Source organism: Megalops cyprinoides, chromosome 6 (assembly GCF_013368585.1).
Source record: "Megalops cyprinoides isolate fMegCyp1 chromosome 6, fMegCyp1.pri, whole genome shotgun sequence".
NCBI lineage: Eukaryota > Metazoa > Chordata > Actinopteri > Elopiformes > Megalopidae > Megalops > Megalops cyprinoides.
This window is the reverse complement of record NC_050588.1, coordinates 2,999,200-3,024,769: the sequence shown is the minus strand read 5'-3', so window position 1 is coordinate 3,024,769 and position 25,570 is coordinate 2,999,200. Positions and strand designations below refer to the sequence as shown.

The 25,570-nt window shown below is 42.1% G+C and overlaps 1 protein-coding gene across 1 annotated transcript in view; it reads left to right on the top strand.

The window, feature by feature from the left end:
• Positions 1-25,570, top strand: part of LOC118778856 (disco-interacting protein 2 homolog B-A-like) — an 87,900-nt gene that overhangs the window by 37,462 nt on the left and 24,868 nt on the right. Inside the window, exons 11-22 of the mRNA XM_036530619.1 lie at positions 816-939; positions 1,472-1,581; positions 1,707-1,809; positions 13,177-13,241; positions 13,326-13,419; positions 15,598-15,717; positions 16,802-16,916; positions 17,498-17,637; positions 17,796-17,932; positions 18,290-18,370; positions 18,648-18,775; positions 19,188-19,302. Coding sequence (XP_036386512.1) covers positions 816-939; positions 1,472-1,581; positions 1,707-1,809; positions 13,177-13,241; positions 13,326-13,419; positions 15,598-15,717; positions 16,802-16,916; positions 17,498-17,637; positions 17,796-17,932; positions 18,290-18,370; positions 18,648-18,775; positions 19,188-19,302 — 1,332 coding nt within the window. The remainder of the gene's footprint in view (positions 1-815; positions 940-1,471; positions 1,582-1,706; positions 1,810-13,176; positions 13,242-13,325; positions 13,420-15,597; positions 15,718-16,801; positions 16,917-17,497; positions 17,638-17,795; positions 17,933-18,289; positions 18,371-18,647; positions 18,776-19,187; positions 19,303-25,570) is intronic.

Below are 25,570 nucleotides of genomic sequence, written 5' to 3'. Positions count from 1 at the left end.
TGTAAGGACCAGGGGTCTTAAACAAAAGGTTGCTAGTTCGATTCTCTGCTGGGGCACAGCTGTTGTACCCTTGGGCAAGGTAATTAACCCAAAATTGCCTCAGTAAATATCCAGCTATATAAATGGATTCAGAATTGTAAGTTGCTCTGGTCAACTGCTAAATGACCCTAATGTAATAGGTCATTTTTATATACAGTACCAGTCAAACGTTTGGACACACCTGATTAAGATAATGGGAAACATATTCAGAGACATTTTGATCTGAAGACTTATGCTTAAAGTCTTGATATTTGTTTCTTAGGCAACAGCTTCACAATTTATATTTGTCTATGTATGAATTTCTTTCAAAAAAAATTTTACAAAATATTTTTGCCTATTTTGAAGTATAAGATAATTTTGATTTTTATATAAATATATATGTAAATATAACACGTTTTTGTCACTGCATAATTCCATTTGTCTTTGTTATGATGTCTTTACTATTATTATAAAATGTGGAAAATAGTAAAAAATAAAGAAAAGTGTGTCCAGACTTTTGCTGGAACTGTATGTCTGGAACTTGAAGGGATGTGGTCTGAAACAGAACATCTGAAATGCAGATAGCATCAAAACGTCCTCTTACCAAGCAGAACCTCTTACATGGAGGACTGAAGCAGTTTGGGAACTGAATGTTTGCTCATTAAGGAATATCCATGGATTTATATTATTTAGGATTCCATTTTTAATAGTTGATATACTGTACATGCATGAATGCTGCAGCAATGTCTGTTGTGTGTCCATGCTTTGCTGCCATTCGCTGTATGTGTGTGTTCAAGGATTCAGGAAGTCAGCAGATTGGTTTCCTGCTTGGCAGCTGTGGGGTGAGTTTGGCCCTGACCAGTGAAGTGTGTCTGAAGGGACTGCCCAAGACCCACAATGGAGAAATACTGCAGTTGAAAGGTCACCAGCTGACATTACTGCTCTGTTTTGTTCTGTGGTTTCTTCTGCTGTGCCTGCTCTTGCTATTTGTTCTTATGTATCTTTGTTTATTTGAGTCTCTTTTTCAATGGCAACCTGAGGGAGGGGGTTATTTTGGAAGGAAATTATTTAGCCAATTAAAGAGATTATTGGATGCCTATAGTGAAAGAAGGAATTCAACCAGGCACTGGTAAGCTCTTTACTATCTGCAATAAGTGCCATGGGATCATAAATGACCACAAAGAGTCAGGACCTAGGTTTAACATTCCATCTGAAAGATGCAGTCTCCCACAGGACAGTGCCCCCTTTCTGTACTTGTGCATTGGTTTCCTGTCTGGTCCAGAGGGTGATCTGCCCCTGCTGGCCAACCATTTAATCTCCTTTTGTCTGTCAGTAGTGCTGAATAGAATTATTGAGTTGTAGCTTCCAAAATAGCCTCTGCTTCATATTGCATGATTACAGTGGTTATGGACATTGATTTCAGTGTTTTCTTGTCATGTATTGCCTCTTAAAGGCTGGCCACAGCTGAAGTGGGTGGTGACTGACACCAAATACCTGGCAAAGCCCTCCAGGGACTGGCAGCCCCACATCCCCACTGCCAACACAGACCCTGCCTACATTGAGGTGAGACAGAGTCATGTCTTCGGCTGGCTAGATATGTGAAGTGCTCTGTGTGTCTCTATGAATGTAATGGTGTCATCCCCCATGCTGGTCCCACTCACAGACTACCCTTTTTGTCTTGCTGTTAGTACAAAGCCAGTAAGGAGGGTACAGTGATGGGTGTGGCTGTGTCTAAGGTTGCCATGTTGACTCACTGCCAGGCCCTCACACAGGCATGCAGCTACAGTGAAGGTAAGTTCTCAGCGCACAGACATTAAATTAGGTTGCCATTCAATGGCTAAAACCAGAAGGGCTGCCTATGCGGGGGTGAAGTTGGAATTAAATTCAATATGACACAGCAGCCATTCCCAAACTTAAGAAGACCGCGACCCAATTAGAAATCTGAAAATCTTCTGCAGCCCACCCAAACCTTCAATCACAACTCTGATCAACACACAAGACTAAGATGAAGTATTTCCCTATATATTTTTTATTGCATAAACAGAACAATTCTATGTGAATGTGTGCCTACGGCAATGCAGTGCAAATTAATAATCCATCCACGTACATGTAACAATTTGTAAAGCAACAAATGTAAGAAATTAAGTGCAAATAGTGAATTGTTAAGCCTGTATCCTGTCTCTTTGACACTGGATAATAAAACGCTTATACATAAAATTTCACAATATCCAACCCAACATAAACATGAAGAAAAAACAGACAGAAAATATCATTTGAACGTTGAATCAGGCCAACACTTGCATATCTTTCAACACATGCATTCTGATACATTTATTACAATCCAATCCAACAGCTGGGCTCATTGCTGTGTAATATTTGAGGCATTTAATGGCACAAAACAAAGTGCTCACTCTCACAAGTCCATAAATTGACATTAACACAAGATTTACTCCAATCTCTGTGAGACCACCTGCAAACAGTTTATCTCGATACACTGGATATGAATCACACATTGGGTAACATTACATTGCATCATCTTCAATTCACCAAATGAGAAGGGTGATGTTGCTGCACAGCAGCTGTCAAAGTCTTGATGTCTGGCTGAATGGATGTCAGCTTTAGGCAGAGATCAGGCCCAACATCAAGTTTATTCCTGTACTTTGTCTTTAAAGCCTTAAAGTGCTGAAGATGCCTTGTCAGAAAGATCGGTATATTCTGAGTAAGCATGCATCCAGAAATGTGCCAGGTGCTTCTGTGTAAAGATCAGTTTCAAAGCAGTATCACAAGATAACTCCACAAGGCTGTCCTGCTGCCTGGAACTGAGACCTGCTATGGCATCCTCATTATGGGGGGCAAATGGATTCTGTATCCAGCTGTGTTGCTCACTGAGCACAAGGAGGTATTCCCAGAGCTGCCTCCTCAGGGTTTGCAGGTGCTCTCTGATGGCACCTGCCACAGAGGTCGGGATCTGCCTCTCCTCTTTGTTAAGAAATTCACACAGATTGTCAAAGGACTCGTAATTGTTCTAAACCACTCTTCTGACACAGCTCGAGCTTCCTTATTGTGGCTTCTGTCTTACCGTGGACATGAAACATGGTCATTGCTTTTCCTTGGAGGGATAGATTGAGTCCATTTAAGTAGCCGAAAATGTCGGCCAAATACACCAACTTACAAAGCCACTTGAATTCACAGAATTGATCTGACAGTTCAAACTGGGAGTCCACGAAAAGTGTCCTGACTTCGTCACGCAGTTCAAAAAGTCGAGTGAGCACCTTACCACGTGAAAGCCACCGGACTTCAGTGTGCAGGAGAAGCTGCCGGTTGTCGCTTCCCATCTCCGCAAATAATATGGCAAACAGGCGTGATTGCAGTGGATGACATCTGATGAAATTTACTGTTCTCACTGCTTCATCCAAAACCGTCTTTAAATCCACAGGCATCATCTTTGTGGCCAGTGCCTCTTTGTGGATGCTGCAGTGGACAGCTGTAACCAGCAGAACCATGTCTTCGACCCTTTTCACAACTCTAGTGAGTTTCCCCACCATGGCCCGAGCTACGTCAGTGCTTAGTCCCACACACTTTGTCCAGTTTATTTCACTGGAAACCGTGAATGCATTCAGAAATGGTTTCTGCTGTAGTATGTGAGGGTACAGGTTTGCAAAAGAGAAAATCTTCATGTATTTCTCCATCATATTCATATCTGACAAAAGCAAGTAAATTTGACAAACTTGCAGTGTCTGTTGACTCATCAATCTGGAGAGCATAGAAACGGCTTGCTTGTATTCTGCTCACTAGTTGCTTGAATACATCTTCAGCCATATCATCAATACGGTGCTTTACTGTGTTATCAGACGAAGAAATCACATTACGTTGTTTCGCTGCTTTCTCACCAATCATCACTCAAACCATCTCTTTGGCAGCAGGTAAAATAAAATCCTCCCCAATGGTGTGTAGCTTCCCGGTTTTTGCAATCAGCTTTGCTACTCGGTAGGACACCTCCACTGCCTTGGTGTTTTCACTCCCAATGACACACGTGGATTCAACTGCTTTCCTATGGCTCAGATACTCTCTCAGCTTGTTTTGGGGAGTTCCGGTTGGACTCCAGCTAAGATGACTGTTTAGTCTTGAACTTGCAAAACCACTTTCTGCTTTTTTATTTTAAAACTGAGCCAACAGTACTTTTGTAACAGCTGTATTCATTTACAACCATAATGGAGTCAGCAGAGAAGAGAACAGTGGAGATTATGTGCCCTTTTACCCCTTCTCCACAATCTAAATCTGCAAAGAAGAAAGTCAAGAAGCAGTTATTCGATGAACACGCTGGGCTAACTTCCATGGCGGAGGCTAGCGGACCTCCTGATGAAAGTTTTGATTTAGCCACATTAATTTATGACATGAGGGGATCCTTACATGAACTTTGTTTGGATGTGAAAGCAATACGGGGCGATATGGACTCTGTTCAAATGAAACAGGAAATGAAAGTCTCCACAATGAACAGCTTGCTCACATCACTGCACAAACGCACCGACATAATCCAAGCTGCTCAGTGAGAGGGCTACAGATGAGAGAAGCTACCTCTGTGATTGCTAAATTACTGCGTGGCCGAGCTGGAAGATCGAAATTAGCGGAATAACCTGCACCTTGTTAACCTTCCAGAATACGAAGAGAGGGGCGATGCTATATCCTTTCTGCAATGTCAGCTCCTAATTTGGTTTCCATCCCTGGCTGAGCATTGAAGGAGTCATTCAAATTGAAAGGGCCCATCGAGTGTGCAACAGTGGAGAGAATTCATCAAACAAGCCCAGAACCCTCATCTTTAAACTTCTGAAGAACAACGACCGCCAGGCTATTATGAAGGCATACAGACAACCAGGCACTAAAATACAACATGGCCAGTCTCAGCTCCTGATCTTCGCTGACTACTCCAATGCAACCATCCAACGGTGCAAAGCTTTCTCGTCCTGCATGGCTTCACTCAAACACTTTGGATTTTACTGCGTTCTGACATTTCATATGGGTCAGTTTCATTTGTAAATGTTGGCTCATCATTAGAGAAATCAGGTGTGACTGTGGTTTTGTAGGACTGTCTTGGCTCAAATCCAAGGAATGGTTAAGACTTTTTTTCTGGCTAAGCCATGCAGGGCTGTTTGCTTCTTTCCCTGACTGGCTAGCAACGTTCTAATTGTGTTCATGCAATGCTCCATCAAGCCTGGGGGGGCTTTTTGCCTTGTTTATTTTTATTTTGTTACTTGGCTATTTTATTTTTTATATGGCTACTTGCTTCTATCTCCACACTGTTTGCTCATGTCTCCACTGTATTATGCGGTTTTGTCTCACATTTATGTAACCTACACTTAGTACACGCGATATGAGAATACCATGACTGAAAATTACAATTTAATTTCCTGGAATGTATACAGAGATAATGAGCCTGTTAAGACGGTAAAGTGCCTTGATTTTTTTGCGTAAAAAAGGATACATTTTGCATTTATACAGGAAACTCATTTAAAAAAACAAGATGTGCAGAGATTTCAAAATAAGTATTATATAATATTCTCTTTTTCTTGTGCCCCAAATAAAACGAAGGGTGTTCTACTTTTAGTTGACAGGAAATTGGATCTGCATGTTGATTGGTCAGGCAGTGACTTTCATAGTTGATTTTGTTATGCTTTCATTACCTTAAAAACACTTAAATACTGTCTTTTTTCCATCTATGCTCCTAGTATCTTTGAGCCTCGTTTTTTTTGATGATGTGAAAATTAGACTCCTAGCTTTAGGTAATATTCCGATAATTTTAGGTGCAGACCATAATTTAACAGTTGATGCCCTGGACAGATCTAGTACTACTGTGCCTACTTCCAATCAACTTATGTCATCTAACTACCTCAAAGCTTTCATGAAGGACTTAAATGTTGTAGATAGTTGGTGTGTTAGGAATCCAAATGTAAGGGACTACACATTTTTTCTTCACGCATAAAACATTTTCTAGAATTGATTACATTCTTATTTCTGCTTCCTTGCTGAAATCTGTTTTGGTTACTGAAATCCTACCTATGCTTTTATCTGATCACTGTCAAAATCACCTTATCTAAATCCCACTCATCAGCTCGTTTCAAACGATGGCTCTTCAATGTTTTCCTTCTTCAGGATGAAAAATTATTGGAACATATCAGGAAGGATTTGAACGATTTCATCTTGTTAAACACATCCTCAAATGTAAATCCTCATATTCTTTGGGAATCCACAAAATGTGCAGTTAGAGGTAGCCGTATATCATATTCCTCTAAAATAGCTGCAGCTCAAAAAGGGAAAATTAGCTCACTAGAAAAAACAATCCAACAAATAGAAACAATGCAGAAGCATCACTATGACACTGTTGGAGCTAAAACCTTAGAGTCCTTAAAGGTGGAATATAAGGATGCAACCAGTATAAGGGCAGAGTTTTTATTGCTCAGAACTAGACAGCTATATTATGAGCAATCAGATAGACTGAACCAACTTCTTGCATTACGACTCAAACAGTCAGAGCGTCTTGCCTCGGTAGATGCTGTCAGGGACTCATCGGGCATTGTCTTTACTCATCCCTCTCTTGTTAATAATTTTTGTGACTTTTACTCTGAACTTTACAAGTCAGGGGCACCAGATGATCTCACAGAAATGAATGCATTTATGGACCCCCTGGACCTCCCATCTCTCTCAACAACACAAGCCAAGCAAGTGGATGCCCTAATCACTTTGGAGGAATTGAAATTAGCTGCTGCTTCTATGAAAAGGCACAAATCACGGTGGCTGGATGGGATACCCCCAGAGCTACTTCTAGGGATCTGGGACTTGGTTGTACCTTTGTTGCTTAATTCTACTCAATACTCACTTGATGTTGGTTACTTTTATATAGATCAAAGGGCACTGCTGATTTCATTACTGTTAAAGACTGGGAAAGATCCGTTGGATTGTGGGAGCTACAGACCTTTATCATTGTTAAATTCTGACATTAAGATACATGTATATGCAAAAGTTCTTTCTAACAGATTGGAAACATGTCTTTCAGACTTGATACATGAGGACCAGACTGGCTTCATCAGGGGCTGTTTGGCCTCAGACAATGTCAGACGCATTTTGCATATAATTGATGCCAGCAGAGATAACAAAAACTCATGTGCAGTCTTTAGTCTAGATGCTGTGAAGGCCTTTGATAGACTGGAATGGAGCTACCTGTGGGCTGTGCTCAATATCCATATGATTCAAACTCTTTACACTAACCCTACAGCATGTGTTTCCACAGGTCACACAGTTTCTTCACAGTTCTGTCTTGACAGGGGAACAAGACAAGGTTGCCCCCTTTCTCCAATTTTGTTTGTTTTATCACTGGAGCCCTTAGCACAAGCAGTCAGACAGCTCTTTGATCTCTCCAATACATGTTACGAATACCACACACCATATCTCACTATACGCTGACAATATTATTCTTTTCCTTTCGTTTATACATATATGATTTGATACCTCAAGCCTTAGCTTTATTTGAAAGATTTGGGTCTTTTTCAGGCTACAAAATAAATTGGGCTAAATCTATATTAATGCCTCTTCATTCAGCTCCTCCTAAACTTGATCTCCGTCTCTTTACCAATTCAGATTCAGACCTCTGGCTTTACTTATTTAGGTGTAAGTATTCATCCTACTCTTAGCCTTATTCACAAGCATAACTTTAATGTAATGCTAAAAAAGATTAAGAATGACCTGGACAGATGGTCTCCTTTACAGATTTCTCTTTGTGGTAGGATTTCGGTATTGAAAATGAATATTCTCCTTTAGGTTAACTTTTTGTTTTTATACCATATGGAACAATAAAAGATCCAAAATTCGCCTGACAACACTGCAGCATCCCAAACTTTCTGGTGGTCTAGCTCTTCCTAATTTTAAGCTTTATTTCTGGGCTTTCCAATTAAGATTTTTAAAGACGTGGTTTGAACCTTCCTCTAAAATTTCCTGGCAATCTATTGAACAAGGATTGGTTTATCCTCTTAGACTATAGGATCTACCATTTGTAGGTATTACACAACGAAGTTCACTACTTTGATTGGGACCCATTATAATTTGCTCTCTTAAGGTATGGAAACAGTCCTGCAAGTTCCTTGGTTATAACTGCAAATTTCATAGATCCTCTCCTATCTGGCACAACAATCATCTCTTAACAGGCTCTAAACCTTTTGTTTTTCCCTCTTGGTCAGATAAAAATGTCCAATGATATCTTCTACTCGGATGGGTTACGCTCTTTTCAGGACCTCTGCAACTCCTTCTCTCTCCCCAGTACTTCCTATTTCACTCTGCACTTAGGGCGTATGGTGTTCCCTGGCATACCCACTTAGATAACCATCCCCTGCTTGAACATCCACAGAAATTTACATCAACCCGGGGTATGGTTTCTTACTTGTACAATTTTTTTTCTACGCTTAAAAATCCTTTTTGATATGTGAAAGTGTTTATGACAAGAGATGTGTGAGAGAAATTTGGTCTTCTTTGATCGATGTTTAGGTACATTAAGCCACGTTAAGCTTTTTCTTATAATGGCAGAAAAGCCTTAATGTTCCTTATTGCAACAGTAGGCCTACACATTGCTGATCACCACCCCAGCGTAGGCTGTAGTTCAAGTGATGTTGTAAGAGGTTAAACATGAATATCTGTGTTAAGCTATTCCCAATATGCCAACTGTAGGCCAGCCGCAAGCAGTGTCTTTATAATAGGTTCCTATGGGGAAACTTCAATGGAAAATGTAAGTGTTTATATTAAACCCATGGGGTCGTCATATTGGTCCTTGAATGTGTTCAGGATCAGAAGCGTGTTAGAGAAGTCTAGTCTGGGTACGTCGCTGTTTTGGTCCATAATGCTATATTAAGCTTTTTCCTTATAATGGGGATCAATGGAGAAGAAACGGCTTAACGCAAGATAGTTACCCCTTTCATTGGATTTCAGTTTTGGTGATCATTGATCGCTGTTTTGGGACATTAAGGCACGTTAAGCTTTTCACATTTACATTTATTTATTTAGCAGACGCTTCTATGCAAAGCGACGTACAAAAGTGCATACAGTAAGTATACGGGGTAAGTATGGGGACAGGATGTGTACAGTTCCACAATGAGACAGTAGTTCTCAGCTGAGAGCAAGGTCTGTTTGAGGACACAGTACTAGCTAATTTATACAGCTACAGGGCAACTAACAAGATCCAACTTCAAAACAGCGCAAAGAGTTTCCTTATAATTGGCGTCAATGGAGAGGAAAACGCTTAACGCGAGATAACGACTATACGGAGTGTTTCTGACAAGAGATGTCCAAGAGAAATTTGGTGATCTTTCTTCGCAGTTTTGGAACATTAAGCCGCGTTAAGCATTTTAGCATGTCTAAACGCTCTTCAATTAGGCTATGTGATCAAAGGTCTGTGAGGAAGTGCTCAAACAATTCGATGCGACCTGGAGAAGAAGAGTGAACTTCTAATATGTAGGCCAGATTTAATTATTCATTAATCAGTCAGAGTCTCTCTCAGCTCTCTCTTGATGTGTGTGCGCGCGTGCGTGCGTGCTCAGGTTTCTGTGTACCCTAAGATGACCCTGGTAATAAATGCAGTAGGCTATAGGCGCTATTGCGGATTATATGCATATGTTTTGGGAATGCCCGCCCATAATGATGTTTTGGAATTATGTAGTAAATGTGCTTTCTAAATTTTAATGGATGATATCCCTTTATACCCAGGTTTACTTTTATTAGCAGATGACTCTGATATAATACTCAGTTTACAGCAGAAAAAGGAATTAATGGTGGCATTGACTACCTCCAATATGACCATTTTGACAGGTTGGTTTGAATCAAATATTCACTTGTCATCTGTCTGGAATTCCTACCTCTTAGATATTTTAAGTTTGGAGCATGCTACATCCAGATTTCATAAGGCAACATCTTGAACAATCAATAACCAGTCAGCTGCTATAGTTTTTTGTAAAGATTTAATGAAGTAATTATTAATTTTGTATGTCAATCTAAGCCATGTGTAATGTGTAAAACTGATAACTTGCTGTATATCAGTTGTATGTGCCCCCTCCCTTTTCCCCATTCCCAAAGCATTGCTGTTGTTTGTTCGTCTTTGTTCAAATTGAATCAATAAAAAGTAGTAAACAAAAATAAATAAATAAATAAAAATTCTCGAGGCTTGGATGAATGTTGTCCATGTTTAGTTGCATGGTTTCAGGGCCTCATTTGCTGGCACCTCCGAGCATAGCACACAGACAGGCAGGGGATCGTCTTCTGGTCTCACACTTGTAAATCCCAGCGATTGGTACTTACTTGAGTACTTTCTACGAGTCCTTCTTTTTGTTTTCACGGATTCATTTTGATCTTCTGATGATTCGCTTGTTGAGGTTGATTCTCCATTAACAGCTTTCCTTTTGCCACCTGATAGCCACCGCTCCATTTGAACTCTTATTTCCTGGCCAATGATGAGGTATTCCGTCAATTACGATTCCCGTCAATTACGATATATGATACATTCCGAATCAAAAATAGATCAGATAAATGAAGAATAACACGCAATTTAAATCCCATGGCTTTGTTTTATTAGTTCTGATTACTTTGAAAACTTTTTATTTATTTATTGTAAATGACCTCTCGTGGCCAACCTGCAGTACCTTCATGGCCCACCAGGCCGCGGCTCACACTTTGGGAAACGCTGTGATACAGCACATGTTTAATGAGGGGGCAGACCTGAAAGCAGTGCATAACATCCTCTGCTTGGATTTGTCACAGAATGACTTGACTTTAAATAAAATGTCAGGTGAGGAAATTTGTAGCATGTGTTGCACTCTGTGTACATTGCTGTGTATTACCATTGTTCATTTGATTATTTACATTTACATTTATTCATTTAGCAGACACTTTTATTCAAAGCGACGTACAAACATGCATATAGTAGGCAAACAGGCACAAGGGCAAGATGTGTACAGGTCATACAATGCAGATAGTGCTGAAGCTGAGCACAAGGTCGCTGTAGCAAGACAGAACTAATCTGATCTAAGGTTACATATAGCAAATACAGTCACTTGGACAATAAAGTGCCACTATACTACCAAGGCAAAAACATGCTACAAATACAAGGTAAGAGATAATGCTACAAGTACTAGCCAAGAATCAGATTTACAAGGTCAAAATGTCCAGGTAGAGTCTGAAGAGGTGTGTCTTCAGTCCATGTCTGAAGGGTTGGAGTGAAGGAGTTGTTCTCAGGGGGGTGGGGAGTTCCACTATTGGGGGGGGGGGGCGATGATGGAAAAGCGATGTAACGAGGAACGTGGGCCTGTTGTTCTGTTGGTGGGAGGCATCCGGATGCAGCAGATTGAAGTTATCGAGCAGGTGTGTAGGGTATGGTATGATGAGGTTATGGAGGTAGGTCGGGGCGGTCTTTCTTGCAGCAGAAAAGTTGAGGGTCAAGGTTTTGAAGCGGATCCTGGCTGCGACCAGGAGTCAGTGGAGGGATCTCAGTAAAGGGGTGATGCAGGAGAACTTTGGGAGGTTGTAGATCAGCCTAGCAGCTGCGTTTTGGATGAGCTGCAGGGGCTAAATGGTGCAGGCTGGGAGGCCTGCAAGGAGGGCATTGCAATAGTTCAGGCGGGAGAGCACAGTGGCCTGGACCAGCAGCTGGGTGGAGTAGGTGGTCAGAAAAGGGTGAATCCTCCTGATGTTGAGGAGAAGGAATTGACAGGAGTGTGTTGCCTGCGAGATGTAGTCGTCAAAGTCCAGCCTGTTGTCGAGGGTGACACCCAGGCTCTTCACAGATATGGAGGAAGTTACTGTGGTGCCGTCAACAGTAACTGAGAGCTCTTGAAGAGGAAAGAAGAAGAGGCTTGGCTGGGATGAACAGTAGATCGGTTAAGCTTGAGGTGGTTGGAGGCCATCCAACTGGAGATGTCAGCCAGGCATGCAGAGATCTTTTTGTTGACCTGGGGGGTGGAGGGAGGGAAAGAAAAGATTAGTTGAGTGTCATCAGCATAGCACTGATAGCAGTGATTATGCCATAACACAGTGAGTAGCAGTTTACTTTTTCTATCATGAACTTAGCACAATCAGCAGAAATTATGCAAGTGCAGTTTTTTTTCCTGTTAACTGTGTTTGTGTGTAAATATTTTGTTAGAATTTTAAACTTGATCTACTCACATTATGTGCCAAAGAATCCATCTAGAGGATTGTGGTCTCTTCCTGCATGGCTGAACCAGCACACACCAGCAAGTTGCAACTGTGACACTAAATTGCAAAATGGGATACTTAGACCAGGTGTTTCAAAGTCTGACATTGGGCATCTGCCCTAAAAGACTGTGGCAGCTTAGTCCCATGTGGCTCAATCAGCAAAAAGGGATTGCGTAAAAGGGAATAAAGCATAAAAATACCATGGGAACAACAGCAACCCCATCCAATAAAAAACAATTTTGGGGACCTACGCCTGCTTTGAACATAGGGTGGGCCAACACCATCACTTGTGTTTCTGTCTTGAAAATGGCATTGTGAAGGCTCAGACCCAAATTTCTCAGTAGCTAACTATGTTTTCCAGGTGCACACCTGCTTTGCGAGCCACTCTATTATGGTGTTGTTCAGTATTGCCTCAAACATGAAAATGGCTGTCATTTTCCAAAGCAGAAAGCAATACCCATATACAATACCATTGCACTCCATTCCACAAATCTACTTACAACCATGTGGTTAATAGTCCTTTTCACAAAGGTCACCTCTCCCCAGACAGAGAGATTGCCTGTGTGTAGTTAGAGTGGAAAGATAAGTCTTAATCAGAGTTGGTGTTAATTAACCAGTAATGGGTCTTATCTCTGTGTGAGGCAAGAAAGGAATGGAAGGCAGGTAGGAGAGGAGAGGAGTGGAGCGGGGGGAGGAAGAGGCTTTGGATTTGTATACCATACAATAACCGGATTCTCAGATACATGATGCCCAGGTAATGCTCAAATATTCACTGTACTTTGCAAAACCTTGCACTTAGTGTGGCTGAGCACAAAAAAACAAGTATTCTGGAATCTTCAAGGTTATCATCTGGACATCAGGTCTGTGCAGAGCTGCATGACTGTCTATATGATAGCAGTGTGTAATCCATCTGACTCCTGTTTGTTTGTATTTCCTTAGGAGAAACGCTGGTCAGCGTACTAGACTTTAAGAAAGACATGGGCCTTTGGCATGGTGTCCTCACGGTAAGCTCAGCCATATAGCCCACCTCATTGAAACTCTGTTGTATTCCAGTGTGTTGACAGTGGTTGGTGTGATCTGTGTTTCAGAGTGTCATGAATCGCATTCACACCATCAGTGTCCCCTACTCAGTGATGAAGGCTTGTCCTCTGTCGTGGGTGCGGAGAGTCCACATTCACAGAGGTATGAGAAGGGACTCAGGCTTGTACTTCTGTGTGTCCATATCAAGATGATGCCAGTTACAGCTGTGTCCCCAGTTAACATTATAATATGATCATTAATGGCTGTCAAGAGGGTCTCAGTCGGTCCACCCACAGTTGTGTGTTTCTGGCTCTAGTGTGCTTTTTAGTTTTCAATCCTTTTCTTTTTGACTTCTGTATGGATTCCCATTTCAGAACCAGCATTGGTGATATGTGCCAATGTGCATTTTTTGTTCAATTTCACACATCACACATGTTTTCCAACCAATATTTTTTTTTACTTTGCACCTTTAACACAATCATTTCCATTTCAAATAATGTTATAATAATAATAAATGTTGTTGTTTAATGATAAATGCATAATAAATTTAATGATAATAAATGTTGCTGTCAGTGACAGTAACACTGATTTGACAGTAACATTGCTTTTTTTTATAATTGTCACTGAGTGCTGTATATAGTCAAACCCTGGCCAATAATGACCTCCCCTATGCACGAAAGAGCAAAGCCAATTTGTTCCACTGCTGTGGGCTCTCAGTCACCATTGATGTGGGTGGGATCAAACCCAAGCCGTAAAGCTCAGCTTGCATTCAAAGTGACCTCAATACCTACTCAGAAGCCTGGATGCACATCTATTCATGTATGAACAAAAAGGGTACAATTTCAGATTTATCAGCATTCATAATAAACAACCTTAATAACTGAAGATTATGCACAAATGAAATCAAGAGTTTTTTAACCCCCATGTACAGTATATGACCACATTTTTGGATCAAATTACCACACAAATGAGCTCCTGAGTGGCTCAGTTGGCAAGATGCTCATCATGAGTACAGACTGAGCCCTATAGCCCAGGTTCAAAACTGGCCTTTTCATCTGACAGTGACCAACAAATTGGTTTCATTCAACTGGGGATAGGGGTGGGTAGTCAGCCAGGGTTTCCTCCTCTCACCACTGTCAGGCACTCTTTGATTTGTCCAGCACTTGCCAAATGCATGTTCTTCTCCACTGTGCGGCTGTTGTGTGAAAAATAGTTGTGTGTGAGTGTATCAGAGGATTGTATTTGTCTGGTATCGGCACTCTTGCACAAGTGCAGAGGTTTTCATGATGAGGCAAGACTAACGTACAATTGATGATTCCAAAATAGGGTTACACAAAGGGGGAAAAATCTCAGCGGGCCATCTCACTCTCCAGGCTGCAATTTTGGAGTGAAATTCATTATAAATGAAGAATATGACTTGGTTCTTTGATGCGCTGTAATAAAAGAATAAAATCAGACAAACAATATTTTTTTCAGTATTCAGTTTCATTAGTTATTTCCTATTTTTGATCATGTTTAATTCTGGCAGGGAAATAAATAGCTTAATAAGAAGACTCACAAATTTCACTCAAAATGATTCATATGGTAGAATTATTTTATTTTAAAAATTACAATTGTAACTGCATTCACCCCATCCGTTCCCAGTTTCTGTGTTAAGGAGTGCTGCTTTTGATGAGATTTGAGCACGGAGATCTGTTCAAGTGAAAACGTATAATAAGTAGCTAGCTGGTGAGCCATTGTAACCTGGCCAAGTAGACAATTTTGGCTAGCTAGCAGCAAACTGATCTACTCACAGGTACCTAGCAATGGTTACGTTTTCTCGGAAGGTAGTGATTGTTTCAGACACAGTTTATGATTCATTTATGATGTATTGTTACACATTTTGAGGGTTGACTGCAGAAACTATAATTAGTAGATGTTTCTATTTAATGTTCTAGTGCTCTCCACAGTGCTCCGTTTGGATTTGTGCAGATAAAAAGATGGATTGATATGGATGGAAGATACAGATTGGCAGAGCATCTCCTATTAATATAACCTATAGAGTTGCAGCACTGAAGCTACTAATTTAGAAAATCTGGGAAGATCAGCCTGTAAAGCAGCATCTGTTTTTTGTTTTCAGAGTGTGTATATAATTTATTCATTTATATCTGATTGTTGTTTTTTTTAAGCTTTTTTAAAGCCATACTTGCTGTGGGACCATTTGGAAAAACCTTTAGTTTCCACCAGTGGTCTGAGGACCACGCTTTGAGAACCACTGATGTAGAGGCTACTGTAGATTATCAGCAAGCTAAATGATGGCTGTGGACGGATGTATTAAAGCTCTCTTTCATTCCCCTCCAGCTCGGGTTGCCGTCGTCAAGTGCCGTGACCTCCACTGGGCCATGATGGCTCACCGGGACCAGCGGGACACCAACCTGGCCTCCCTTCGCATGCTTATCGTGGCTGATGGCACCAATCCTTGTGAGTCATTTATGTCAACATGGATGTTGAATAGGTGTGAAGGAGAGCATTCACCTCCCCCTAGAATCTCAATATTAATTGTGTTAATCGTTAACTTCAAATCTGTAATTGTTCACATGAGTAATTTGTCTGGGAACCAGCCTATTGGCTAAAAGCCACACCTGCCTAATTGAGGGCTGATTAAATACAGGTGTGGCTGGAGAGCAGGGGAGGGGCTCATTTTGTTCCTGCTGCTGGTTTGTGTAGGCTGGTTTCCTTGTCTTTGTTGGGTTTTAAAATAAATTATTGGTGTTTTTTTTTAACCTTTGCTCTTTTCAGCTCATTTTATGTGAGAAGTGCTGGCCAGTTTCTCCATAATAGGATTCATGTACTCCCAGGTTGCTTAATTGTTAAAAGTGTTTAACCCCATAGCACATTCAAGACTGGCCTGTGTCACTGGCAAACTATGACTGGAATCATCTGAAGTTATCGTAACAGAAAGTTACGATTCAAAATTGTTTATTTCACTCACTAGTTTACTTGAAAAGTGTTGAAGTTCTAAGCATTTTTCTTGCCAGGGTGAAACCTGGGTAGGTTTATTTAAATTATGAATATGGATTGAACTGGATTCCTTTAAATCATATTAACTGTCAAGAATACTTAAAATGTGTTATATGTATACAGGTTCCTTTCACATTGTTACATTTTATTACCTTCATAATCCTAAATGAATGTAATCTAAGCGAGTTGTCAGCTGTGCACTTCTGAGAAAAATTCTTCTGAAAAAGTTGCAAATTGTGGCAGTTCAGAGCACTTTGGGCAACTCAGTACTGTGATTAGACAGCAGTTGCATCTTAGCTGCAGGCAGGTGTCTGTGATCAACTCTGCTCATATCCTCACTGGCATTAAGGCACTATAGGGAAATCTGAAGTGCTTGAAATTCCTTTGCAACTGAGGCTGTATTTTGGTCCCTTCCTCCTGTGTTTCAGTTATTAAGGTTATTTTATAGATCTGTGAAATCTAGGCCTATGGTAATGGGATTCAGCTCTTTGAGAAACAGCACAGAAATTAAGTATAATGCACTTTCCCTGTGTCTGTTTCACAGGGTCGGTGTCCTCTTGTGATGCCTTCCTGAGCACCTTTCAAATCCATGGCCTGAAGCCAGAGGTCATCTGTCCCTGTGCTGCTTCCCCCGAGGCAATGACAGTAGCCATCCGCAGGTAGTGCTGTCCGTCTCTGTCACCATTCAGTCTTTATGGTGACACAGAGGACAATGGATAATGCAACCAGAGGTTGAGACATTAAGAGAGGTAAAGGAGGAGACCTCTGTTTCCAACATAATTACTCTCTCGGCCCTACTGTCAAACCTGTTGCCCTATTTAAGGTGTGCTACCTTGCAGTTTTGAGATGCCAAGCCAAGACCCTGCTCACTGTGGCCTTCAGGAGCCCTATGGCACTTATCACAAAGAGTTTCCTGGTATCCTGCTTGAATTTCCAATCACTCTTTCAGCCTGGCCAACTAATGATTGCCCTAGTTTATGTTGGATAAATAATTCCCTTCCTTTCTACCTCAGTGGATTGTGTTGGATGACCAGGAGCCAAATGGATGCTGTGCATCACACATCCCCTTCCATTTGAAGTGTTTTGAGATCCTTGAAAAGCATTATATAAATGCAGAACATTATTATTGTGTACAACTCACTCTCTGTCTCTTTGAATTAAAAAAAAACTGTCTAAAAACTGTTCTTCCTCTCGGTGCAGCAGATCTGAGTGAAAAATGCTTTTTCCTCTGTGACTGCAGGCCAGGGCTCCCTGGGGCACCCCTCCCTGCCCGTGCTGTCTTGTCCTTGAGAGGGCTGAGCTGTGGTGTGATTCGTGTCAATACAGAGGACAAAAACTCTGCTCTCACTGTGCAAGATGTTGGACACATTATGCCTGGAGGTGGGGATATTATATTAAGCTGTGTATCCCAGATTGGATACTGCAAGTATGAGCACCATGACTGGGCACATTACTGTGATCTGACCATGATATGTTACAGCCCTGGCACTGTGGAGCTGTGTATTACAGAGCTGACACCATGACTCTGTATATTACAGCTGTGATGTGCATTGTAAAGCCAGATGGACCACCCCAGCTTTGTAAAACGGATGAGATTGGAGAGATTGTGGTGAACTCTCATGCTGGAGGAACCATGTACTACGGCCTGCCAGGGGTCACCAAGAATGCATTTGAGGTCCCGGCACTGCGTTCATCCTGATCCTTTGCATGCTACATCTCCAGCAATACCCAATCAAGATTCAACCTTACTGATGCAGATTTAATAGGAGCAGTTTAGCATTTGAAAAGTCATGGAATGCAGTGATATGAGAGCAGGAATGCAATGATATGAAAGCTTCATATCATTTAATTTAATGTAAGATAAAGTTGCATTACTTGTTGTAATATATATTCTAATGAAAGCATGTAAGTAAGAAGGAAGGCAGGTTACACTGACACATGCTATTAGTTTCTCATGCTCTGATCTGAGCAATGTCCTGACTGGACAATCAAAACCATGCCAAATGGAAATTAAATACAGGTCTGTTTGCAGGTTATTCCTGTCAACTCAAGTGGCACCCCAATAGGGGAGATTCCTTTTGTGCGGTCTGGATTGCTGGGCTTCGTGGGGCCGGTAAGAGAACAAGATCAAACGTTTTTCACTGAGGCTGCTTTTATCAATTCTTAGTATTTTCAGTACTTCACAAAGAAATATTATGAAACTTGGATGAGGATAGTTGCAGCCTTAATACATCAAATGTAAAGATGAGTTTCTTCAGGTCAACGTTTTTTTGAACAGCATAATTTAAACAGCACCTCATTATCAACAGACGTACAATTAACACTACAGCCTATTGGACTTCCTGCCAGGGGTAGTTCTGTTGATACAGAGGCTTGTCTGACTCCCTCAGGGCAGTCTGCTGTTTGTGGTGGGAAAGACTGAGGGCTTGCTGATGATCAGTGGCCGACGACATAGTGCAGATGACCTGGTGGCCACCACCCTGGCTGTGGAGCCAATGAAAACAGTCTACCGCGGGAGGTGAGTTCCAGTTCCACCCTTGACTCAGATTAGGTATCTCACAAAATACCCTAACCAAGATTGAGGCTGAAGAAGTGGGCTACTAACACGTCAGCATGATTCAACAGATGGGAGGCAACAACCATGGCAGAAAAGACAGGGGGAAAGGTTGACTGGGGGTGGACAGAGGTGAGGTGGGTTGAGAAGAAAGGGGAGAAAGAAGAGAAAAAGAAATGAGGAAAGAAATGAGGTCACGATGGAGAGGGGGGTGTCACTGTGAGGCTGGTGGTGCAGAGGAATTTTCATACCCGAACCATGACATGGCTAGGTAAGCAGCCACTAGTTTTCATAGTAGTAGCCCCTAGTTTTCATGCTGCCATCTGGTGATCAGTGGCAAGAGCTCCTGAGCATGCCATGTGTAAATGTCTGGCAGGATTGCTGTGTTCTCTGTGACTGTCTTCTATGATGAGAGGATTGTGATAGTGGCGGAGCAGAGGCCTGATGCCAGTGAAGAGGACAGTTTCCAGTGGATGAGTAAAGTACTACAGGTACGGTATACTCCTCCCTGCCCCTTACCCCCTCCTGTGTTTATCCCCTCTGTTCCTTCATCGCTCACCCTTCTACAGCTGCACCTTGCCCTGTCAGCTTCCCTTGTGTCATTGGGTACAATGCAAACACTCTGTTTAAAAGAACATTTGGCTTTAAGGGCCTCAGATGGTGGAGATGTGAGCTGCAAGCACAAGTTGGGCTCAGACAAACATTTTGCTTCAGCAGTACTGTGTGAGTAATCAGTAGCACTCGGATGTTTCAGAAGGTTTATTCATAAGACTTTAATAATGTCAATAAGATAGGACTAGATGTTAAAATCGGCAGTCTTGAGGTGTTGGTGTGGGGGATCAGGGGTTAAAAAGGTCATTGGGGTCATCAGGTGGGCAACCTCTTTCCTAGATGTTTCTTTGATGGGCTCATGACATCTCCAGAGGGCTCAACGGTGAACCTTCCCACCACAGGTCACCCCCCTCTGCTTTTACCCCTTTTGCTGTCAGCCAGCATGAAGCCCAGATGTTGTCTTTTCTTTTTAGCCATAGCCAGTTGCTGCTTCCGGGTGCGTCCTCTGGCTCCCATTTGCTTCAGTATACTGTGGTGGTGGAAATAGTTACAAACCTCCTGCAGCCCACTTCAAGTGGGAACACATGCATTACCCAGCCTTTTTGTCTAGCCTCCTCTGTAAGGTCTGCGTACTTGAGCTTCTTGAGTTCTGTTTGCATTCGGTGAAATTGATGTACTTGCAAGCTAATTAATAAAACCATTGACACAAAGAACTTAAGTCTGGACCCCAGTTGAAGGAGAGAGGAAAGACTGTTTATTGATGATCTTCAATACTGTAGGGCTGCCCCCTAATAGTCGACCAAACATTAATCGATGAGAAGAGTCCAAGTTTTCATTGTTCAGTTAGTCGCAGAAAAAAACCCCTCAAGCTCCATTCGGGAATTGCGCTTTGTCGTTAAAAAGTTATTAGACTATGTTGGGCTGGAAATCATCCAAGTGTGGGATTGTTTCGAGTGTGTAAAAGATGACCTCAAGAAGGTGGCATGCAAACTCTGCATGCAAAGATTCGCCTATCATTCGTCGACCTCAAACATGACTTATCATCTGAAACATGGAGGGTAGAGCCGGGACGAACCTAACACGGGAATTTTCTCCGAGCCCATGCAAGTCTGATATGCCTAACTGTGTCAGCATGTATATCAGGCAACACTTACCAGAACCCCAAACAGTCGCGTGGATACATCATACTTTTGCGGAGTTACCCGAGAAGCTGTTTTCGATCACAGAAAGTAAATTCACTCAAGAGGTAATTTTTTTTTGAATGACAAGTTGTGTCTATTGTTTCATGTGTCATAGTCATGATCATTTGACAGATTGATTAGTACTTTAACACATCCTGAAGTTTGCCATGTCAGAGTTTCTCAGTTTAGAAGCAACTCAGGTTTAACTGTCAGGAGTCATTGTCAGGACTATTTTAACAGTTGTTTCTTTCATCTCTCCACAATAACAGCTATACTTATTCTATTATTATTCCAAAGTTGTTCCACATTTGTACAAAATGGCACACGTGAGTTGTTGAGAACAACGAAAATTAGTTTCTGTCTGTAACGTTATCCTTTAAAATTATGTTTATCTGAAAAGTGTTACTTTCGTCCTGGCTCTCCCGAGTAGCCTAATGTTAATATCCCTTTCGCACGTAACTTATTTATATACAATGTAGTGAACTGTTACGTTACATGGTTCGTTATGTTTGCATTAGCGTTATTAAGCTTCTCATAGTTTTCAGTTAGCATTTGCTATATTTTTTAACGTTAAATCACTGTTTCCTCAAAGCTAACATTAGCTAGAATTTTTCCAGTCTAGTGTTCTAATCGCACCGATTTTAGCATACACGCTAAATGGCTAATCACACCGAATGGGTTATTCCATTACACTAAATAATTAATGGCCTAATTAACATTAAGGAATTGAAAGAGAAAGGCTATATGCAACGAAATAAATAGATTGTCATATGCGCTATTAGGCTTATCCAAGTGTTTGTGGGGACTGGGGAAGCTAAATTACCTTACTTAGGCTACTGCATGTTTAACTTCATGTTTTGTCTTTATTTATCATTTGTTTTATAAGTTATTGTTTGGTGTTACAAGTTCATACGCTGTATTATGTTATACTGTGTTGAAATAAATTAACAAAATGTTCAGTCTCCCCACTGGTTGTTTCGACACATTCAGAATCATTGCCGCTTTTGCCATTAGCATTGTCATTAACAGGCGGCTCGCTTCGTGCGTGGGCTTGTAAAATTTATATTTTAAAGGCTCATTATTACGGTTTTGTATTTCTCTGTAACGTAGCACAGTGTTAACAATGTTACTTATAACATTCTTTCTCAGCCCTGGAACTCAAACCATTTTCATTTTCTGTCATAAACATGCAACAACTAGTCGACTAATGGCTTGAACTAATGAGTACTAGTCGACTAGGAAAATCTTTGGTCAGGGGCAGCCCTACAATACAGCTAGGCTTCACAGGCGATGGTCTGCTCAGCAGAGTTTCAGATGTTACATGCACAAAGTCTCGCACACAAAGTCTCGCGCAAAGCGTGGTAGGATGTTTAGGTTTTCACGACCTTGCCATAGCTGGGGCACTGGCGCCTAATTAGAAAAACACTGCTTCAAAAGGCATTCTTGGATTGATAATGAGAACACACTTACCCGGCTCCTCTCTGTTCTCTCTGTCACAGACCTTGACAGGGGAGGCAGAGTGGGAGAGTGGGTCGGGGGGTATGACTGAATGATACCGCCAAGCAATGTGCCTTCATATCATTCAAGGCAGATGATAAAGAGTGGGCTAAAAGCTTTAACTATAAGGTGGAAGACCATAGGTCACACAAAAGAGTGGGCCCGAGCCTGGGAGACCAAGCCGGAGAACATACAAAGAGTAGGCCCGAGCCTGGGATAGGAGGTACAGCACTAATATATCAAAGCAGGCTCTGTTAGTGATCATACATATAGTGAATGATCTAAGAACAACTTTGTGGGAATCATACATGGGAATTGGGGGCCTCTCTGTGGGTGGACCTGCAGCATACGCACACAGCGTGCATGTGTGCGTGAATCGTTCAATAGCAGCATCACATTGGATTGTGTGTCACATAACCTGGTTATGTGATCACGCTACAAACTACGTAAACACAATCACATTATACTGTGTATACTGATTATACCAGACTAACCATTATACTGCTTACTAGCTACGATAAATGATCACTAAATAATCACCATTATTCTTCAGTTCATACGCTTCTTCAGCCACATCCTCCCATGGCACAATCAGTTTGACAATAGATAGGAGCCTGCAAGAGCTGGACCACAGGATCAGGTCTGGTCTGAGCTTGGTGGAGAGCATCTCTAGTTGGAAAATGAGTTCCCAGTCCAGATCAACTTGCAGTTTCCAGTCTCAAGCTGGGTGCAGCAGGCTTGACTTGCTTGTTGGTGGGTTGTTGGTATGTTGCCTAGCTGATATGAAGGCCACGGTGTGCATTTGGGATGGCTGATGGGGGAGTAAAGCAGTAGTGGTGGTCCACCTGTCTTCCAAAATGGAAGCTAGCTGTTGAAGGACTTGGTTGTGTCTCCAAGTGAAGTGCCCTTGCGTGAGGCTGGTTGGGTATGCAGTCAGGATGTATTTAAGTGTTGCTGATGTTTTGCAAAGGGGGCATTATGGATCTTCTCTCATCCATTGGTTGAGATTCTTGGGAGTGGGGAGAATATCATAGGTGGCTCTAATGATAAAACTCACTCTGTTCCCTTCCATCTCCCAGATATCCCTCCAGGTGAGTTTCCAGTGTTCCAGACTCTCCCATCTTGTCCATTAGCCTCATCTGGCCTGTGACACTGCCTTTGCACAGTGTGCTGCCTCCTCTTGCTACCTCACCTCTTCCACCACCAGCTTTCTTCTCAGTTCAGTTGCTTTATGCTATGATGGTGTTGTGCCAAGTCCAAAGTCAGCTGTTCCATACTGCATGTGCCCTACGATGTCTCTGTCTGAGAGCAGATTTTGCACTTTCTACTGCCTCAGATGGAGTCCACTTTCTTCCTGATGACAAACAGGGTGTCACTGTTCTTGATGCTGCATCAGTAGATTCAGTGAGTGTCATTACTAACCTTGCCTTGGAACATTTGAATTCCTCCACTAGGCTTGAAATAGGCAGTGCCAGAGTGGTGTTCCCATACAAGCTAATACTACTGATGCAGCGTGGGAGTCCAAGCCATTTCTTCACATACTGACTGACTGTCCTCTCTAGTTTTTCTACATTTGTGATGGAAAGATCGTATACTGTCAGAGGCCACATCAGTCGGGGGAACAAGCCAAACTGGAGGCACCACAGTTTAAGCTTTCCAGGAAGGAGGGTCTTATCAATGCGGGCCAAGCTATTGATGGTTTCTTCTCTTAGATGTTCACTCTGCTCAGCATCCTTGAGGCTTCTGTTGTACGAACGTCCCAGGCTCTTGACAGGAAGCTCTGACAGACCGTTGGAATGGGTGTACCTTCAATGTGAAATTTCTGGTCAGTGAGCTTTCTTTGGACAATAAAGATGCTTCTGGATTTTCTGGGTTTGATGTTCATATGTGCCCATGAGATGGTGGCATGGAGTTTATTCAATAGTTGCCTTGTGCAAGGAACAGTTGAGGTCAGGGTAGTCATGTCATCCATGTAAGCAAGGATTGGGGGTAGGCGTTCACCAGATTTTAAGCGTTCTCCTCCCACTATCCATCGGGACCCTCTGATGATCAGTTCCATTGCTAGAGTAAAGACCAGCGGGGAGATGGTGCACCCAGCCATTATTCCTATCTCTACTGTTTGCCATGATGCTGTAAACTCAGGTGTTGTAACACAGAACTGCAAATCTTGGAAATAATCATGACCAGGTTGATGATGGTCATTAGCTTACCTTTGTGCAACAATGCTAAAGAAAACTTACCTACCTTACCCTCCTACCTTTTGAGATATTTTGTGTCCCCCGAATGATCTTCATTAGTTTCCACAAGAACTTTGGCACGTCTGCAGTGTTTTTGTACAGGCAATATGGCACACCATTAGATAGATAGATAGATATGTACTTTATTAATCCCAGTGGGAAATTAAGTTATCCAGCTGCTCGCTGACATACAGTACATTCATAATAAAAACCATAATACAACCATTAAAAGTGCGGAAGTGCAAAAAGAATAAATAAATAAATAAACAGATAAAAACAGTGAACAGTACATGGGTAAAGGACACAGTGCATGGGTAAAAAGACTAAAAAGTTAAATGACTAAAAGACTACACAGTGCTCCTCCTTTCCCCTCCTCTCCCACGTGTGGTGTTGTACAGTCTTATGGCTCTGGGAAGAAATGACCTGCGGCATCTTTCGGAGGAGCAGTTCAGTGAGATCAGCCTCTCACTGAAGCTGCTCCTCTGCCCCACCACCAGCTTGTGGAGTGGGTGGCTGCTGTCGTCCATGACAGAGAGCAGTTTGAGGAGTGCTCTCCTGTCTGCCACCGATGCCACAGAGTCCAGCTCCGCACCAATGATGGAGGAGGCCTTCCATTTCTTCAGTCTCTGTGTGTCCTTCTGTTTGGCGCTCCCCCCCAACACACCACCCCATAGAAAAGTGCACTGGCCACCACCGACTGATAAAACATCTGCAACATTTTTTTGCAGACGCTAAAAGATGCCAGTCGTCTGAGAAAGTACAGCCTGCTCTGCACCTTCCTGTACACAGAGTCACAGTTGGCAGACCAGTCCAGTTTATTGTCCAGCTGCAGGCCCAGGTACTTATAGGAGGTGACCACCTCAATCTCCTCACCACAGATGTCAACAGGCAGAGGAGATGTGCAGGGCCTGGAGTAAAAGATGTTCTTGCCTTCCTTACAGCTTTTTCAAGCTCAATCAGTTTGAGGAGGGCTGATGTCAAACAGGTAGTGTGGTTGAGACATTGGTGGCATGTCTGAAGGTTAGACTCGCTCCTCGTGCCTTTGATCGTCTGTGTGGTTCTTTTTCAGGTGTTCCTCCAGTTCCTGCTTTGATGCTTTTAGAGATCCATTCTTTTCTTTTGTGAAAAGTCCCTTCACAAATCTAAATGAGTCCTTGTAGAAAGAAGTTCTTGTCATATCTTTTTTCTTTTGTCGGACTCTGAGATTTTCCGCCCGCCACAGTTTTTCTATGCGTTCTTTTAGGTCTTCCTGAAGGATGTTGATCCCCTGTCTCTCTTCTGATGTTGCCCTC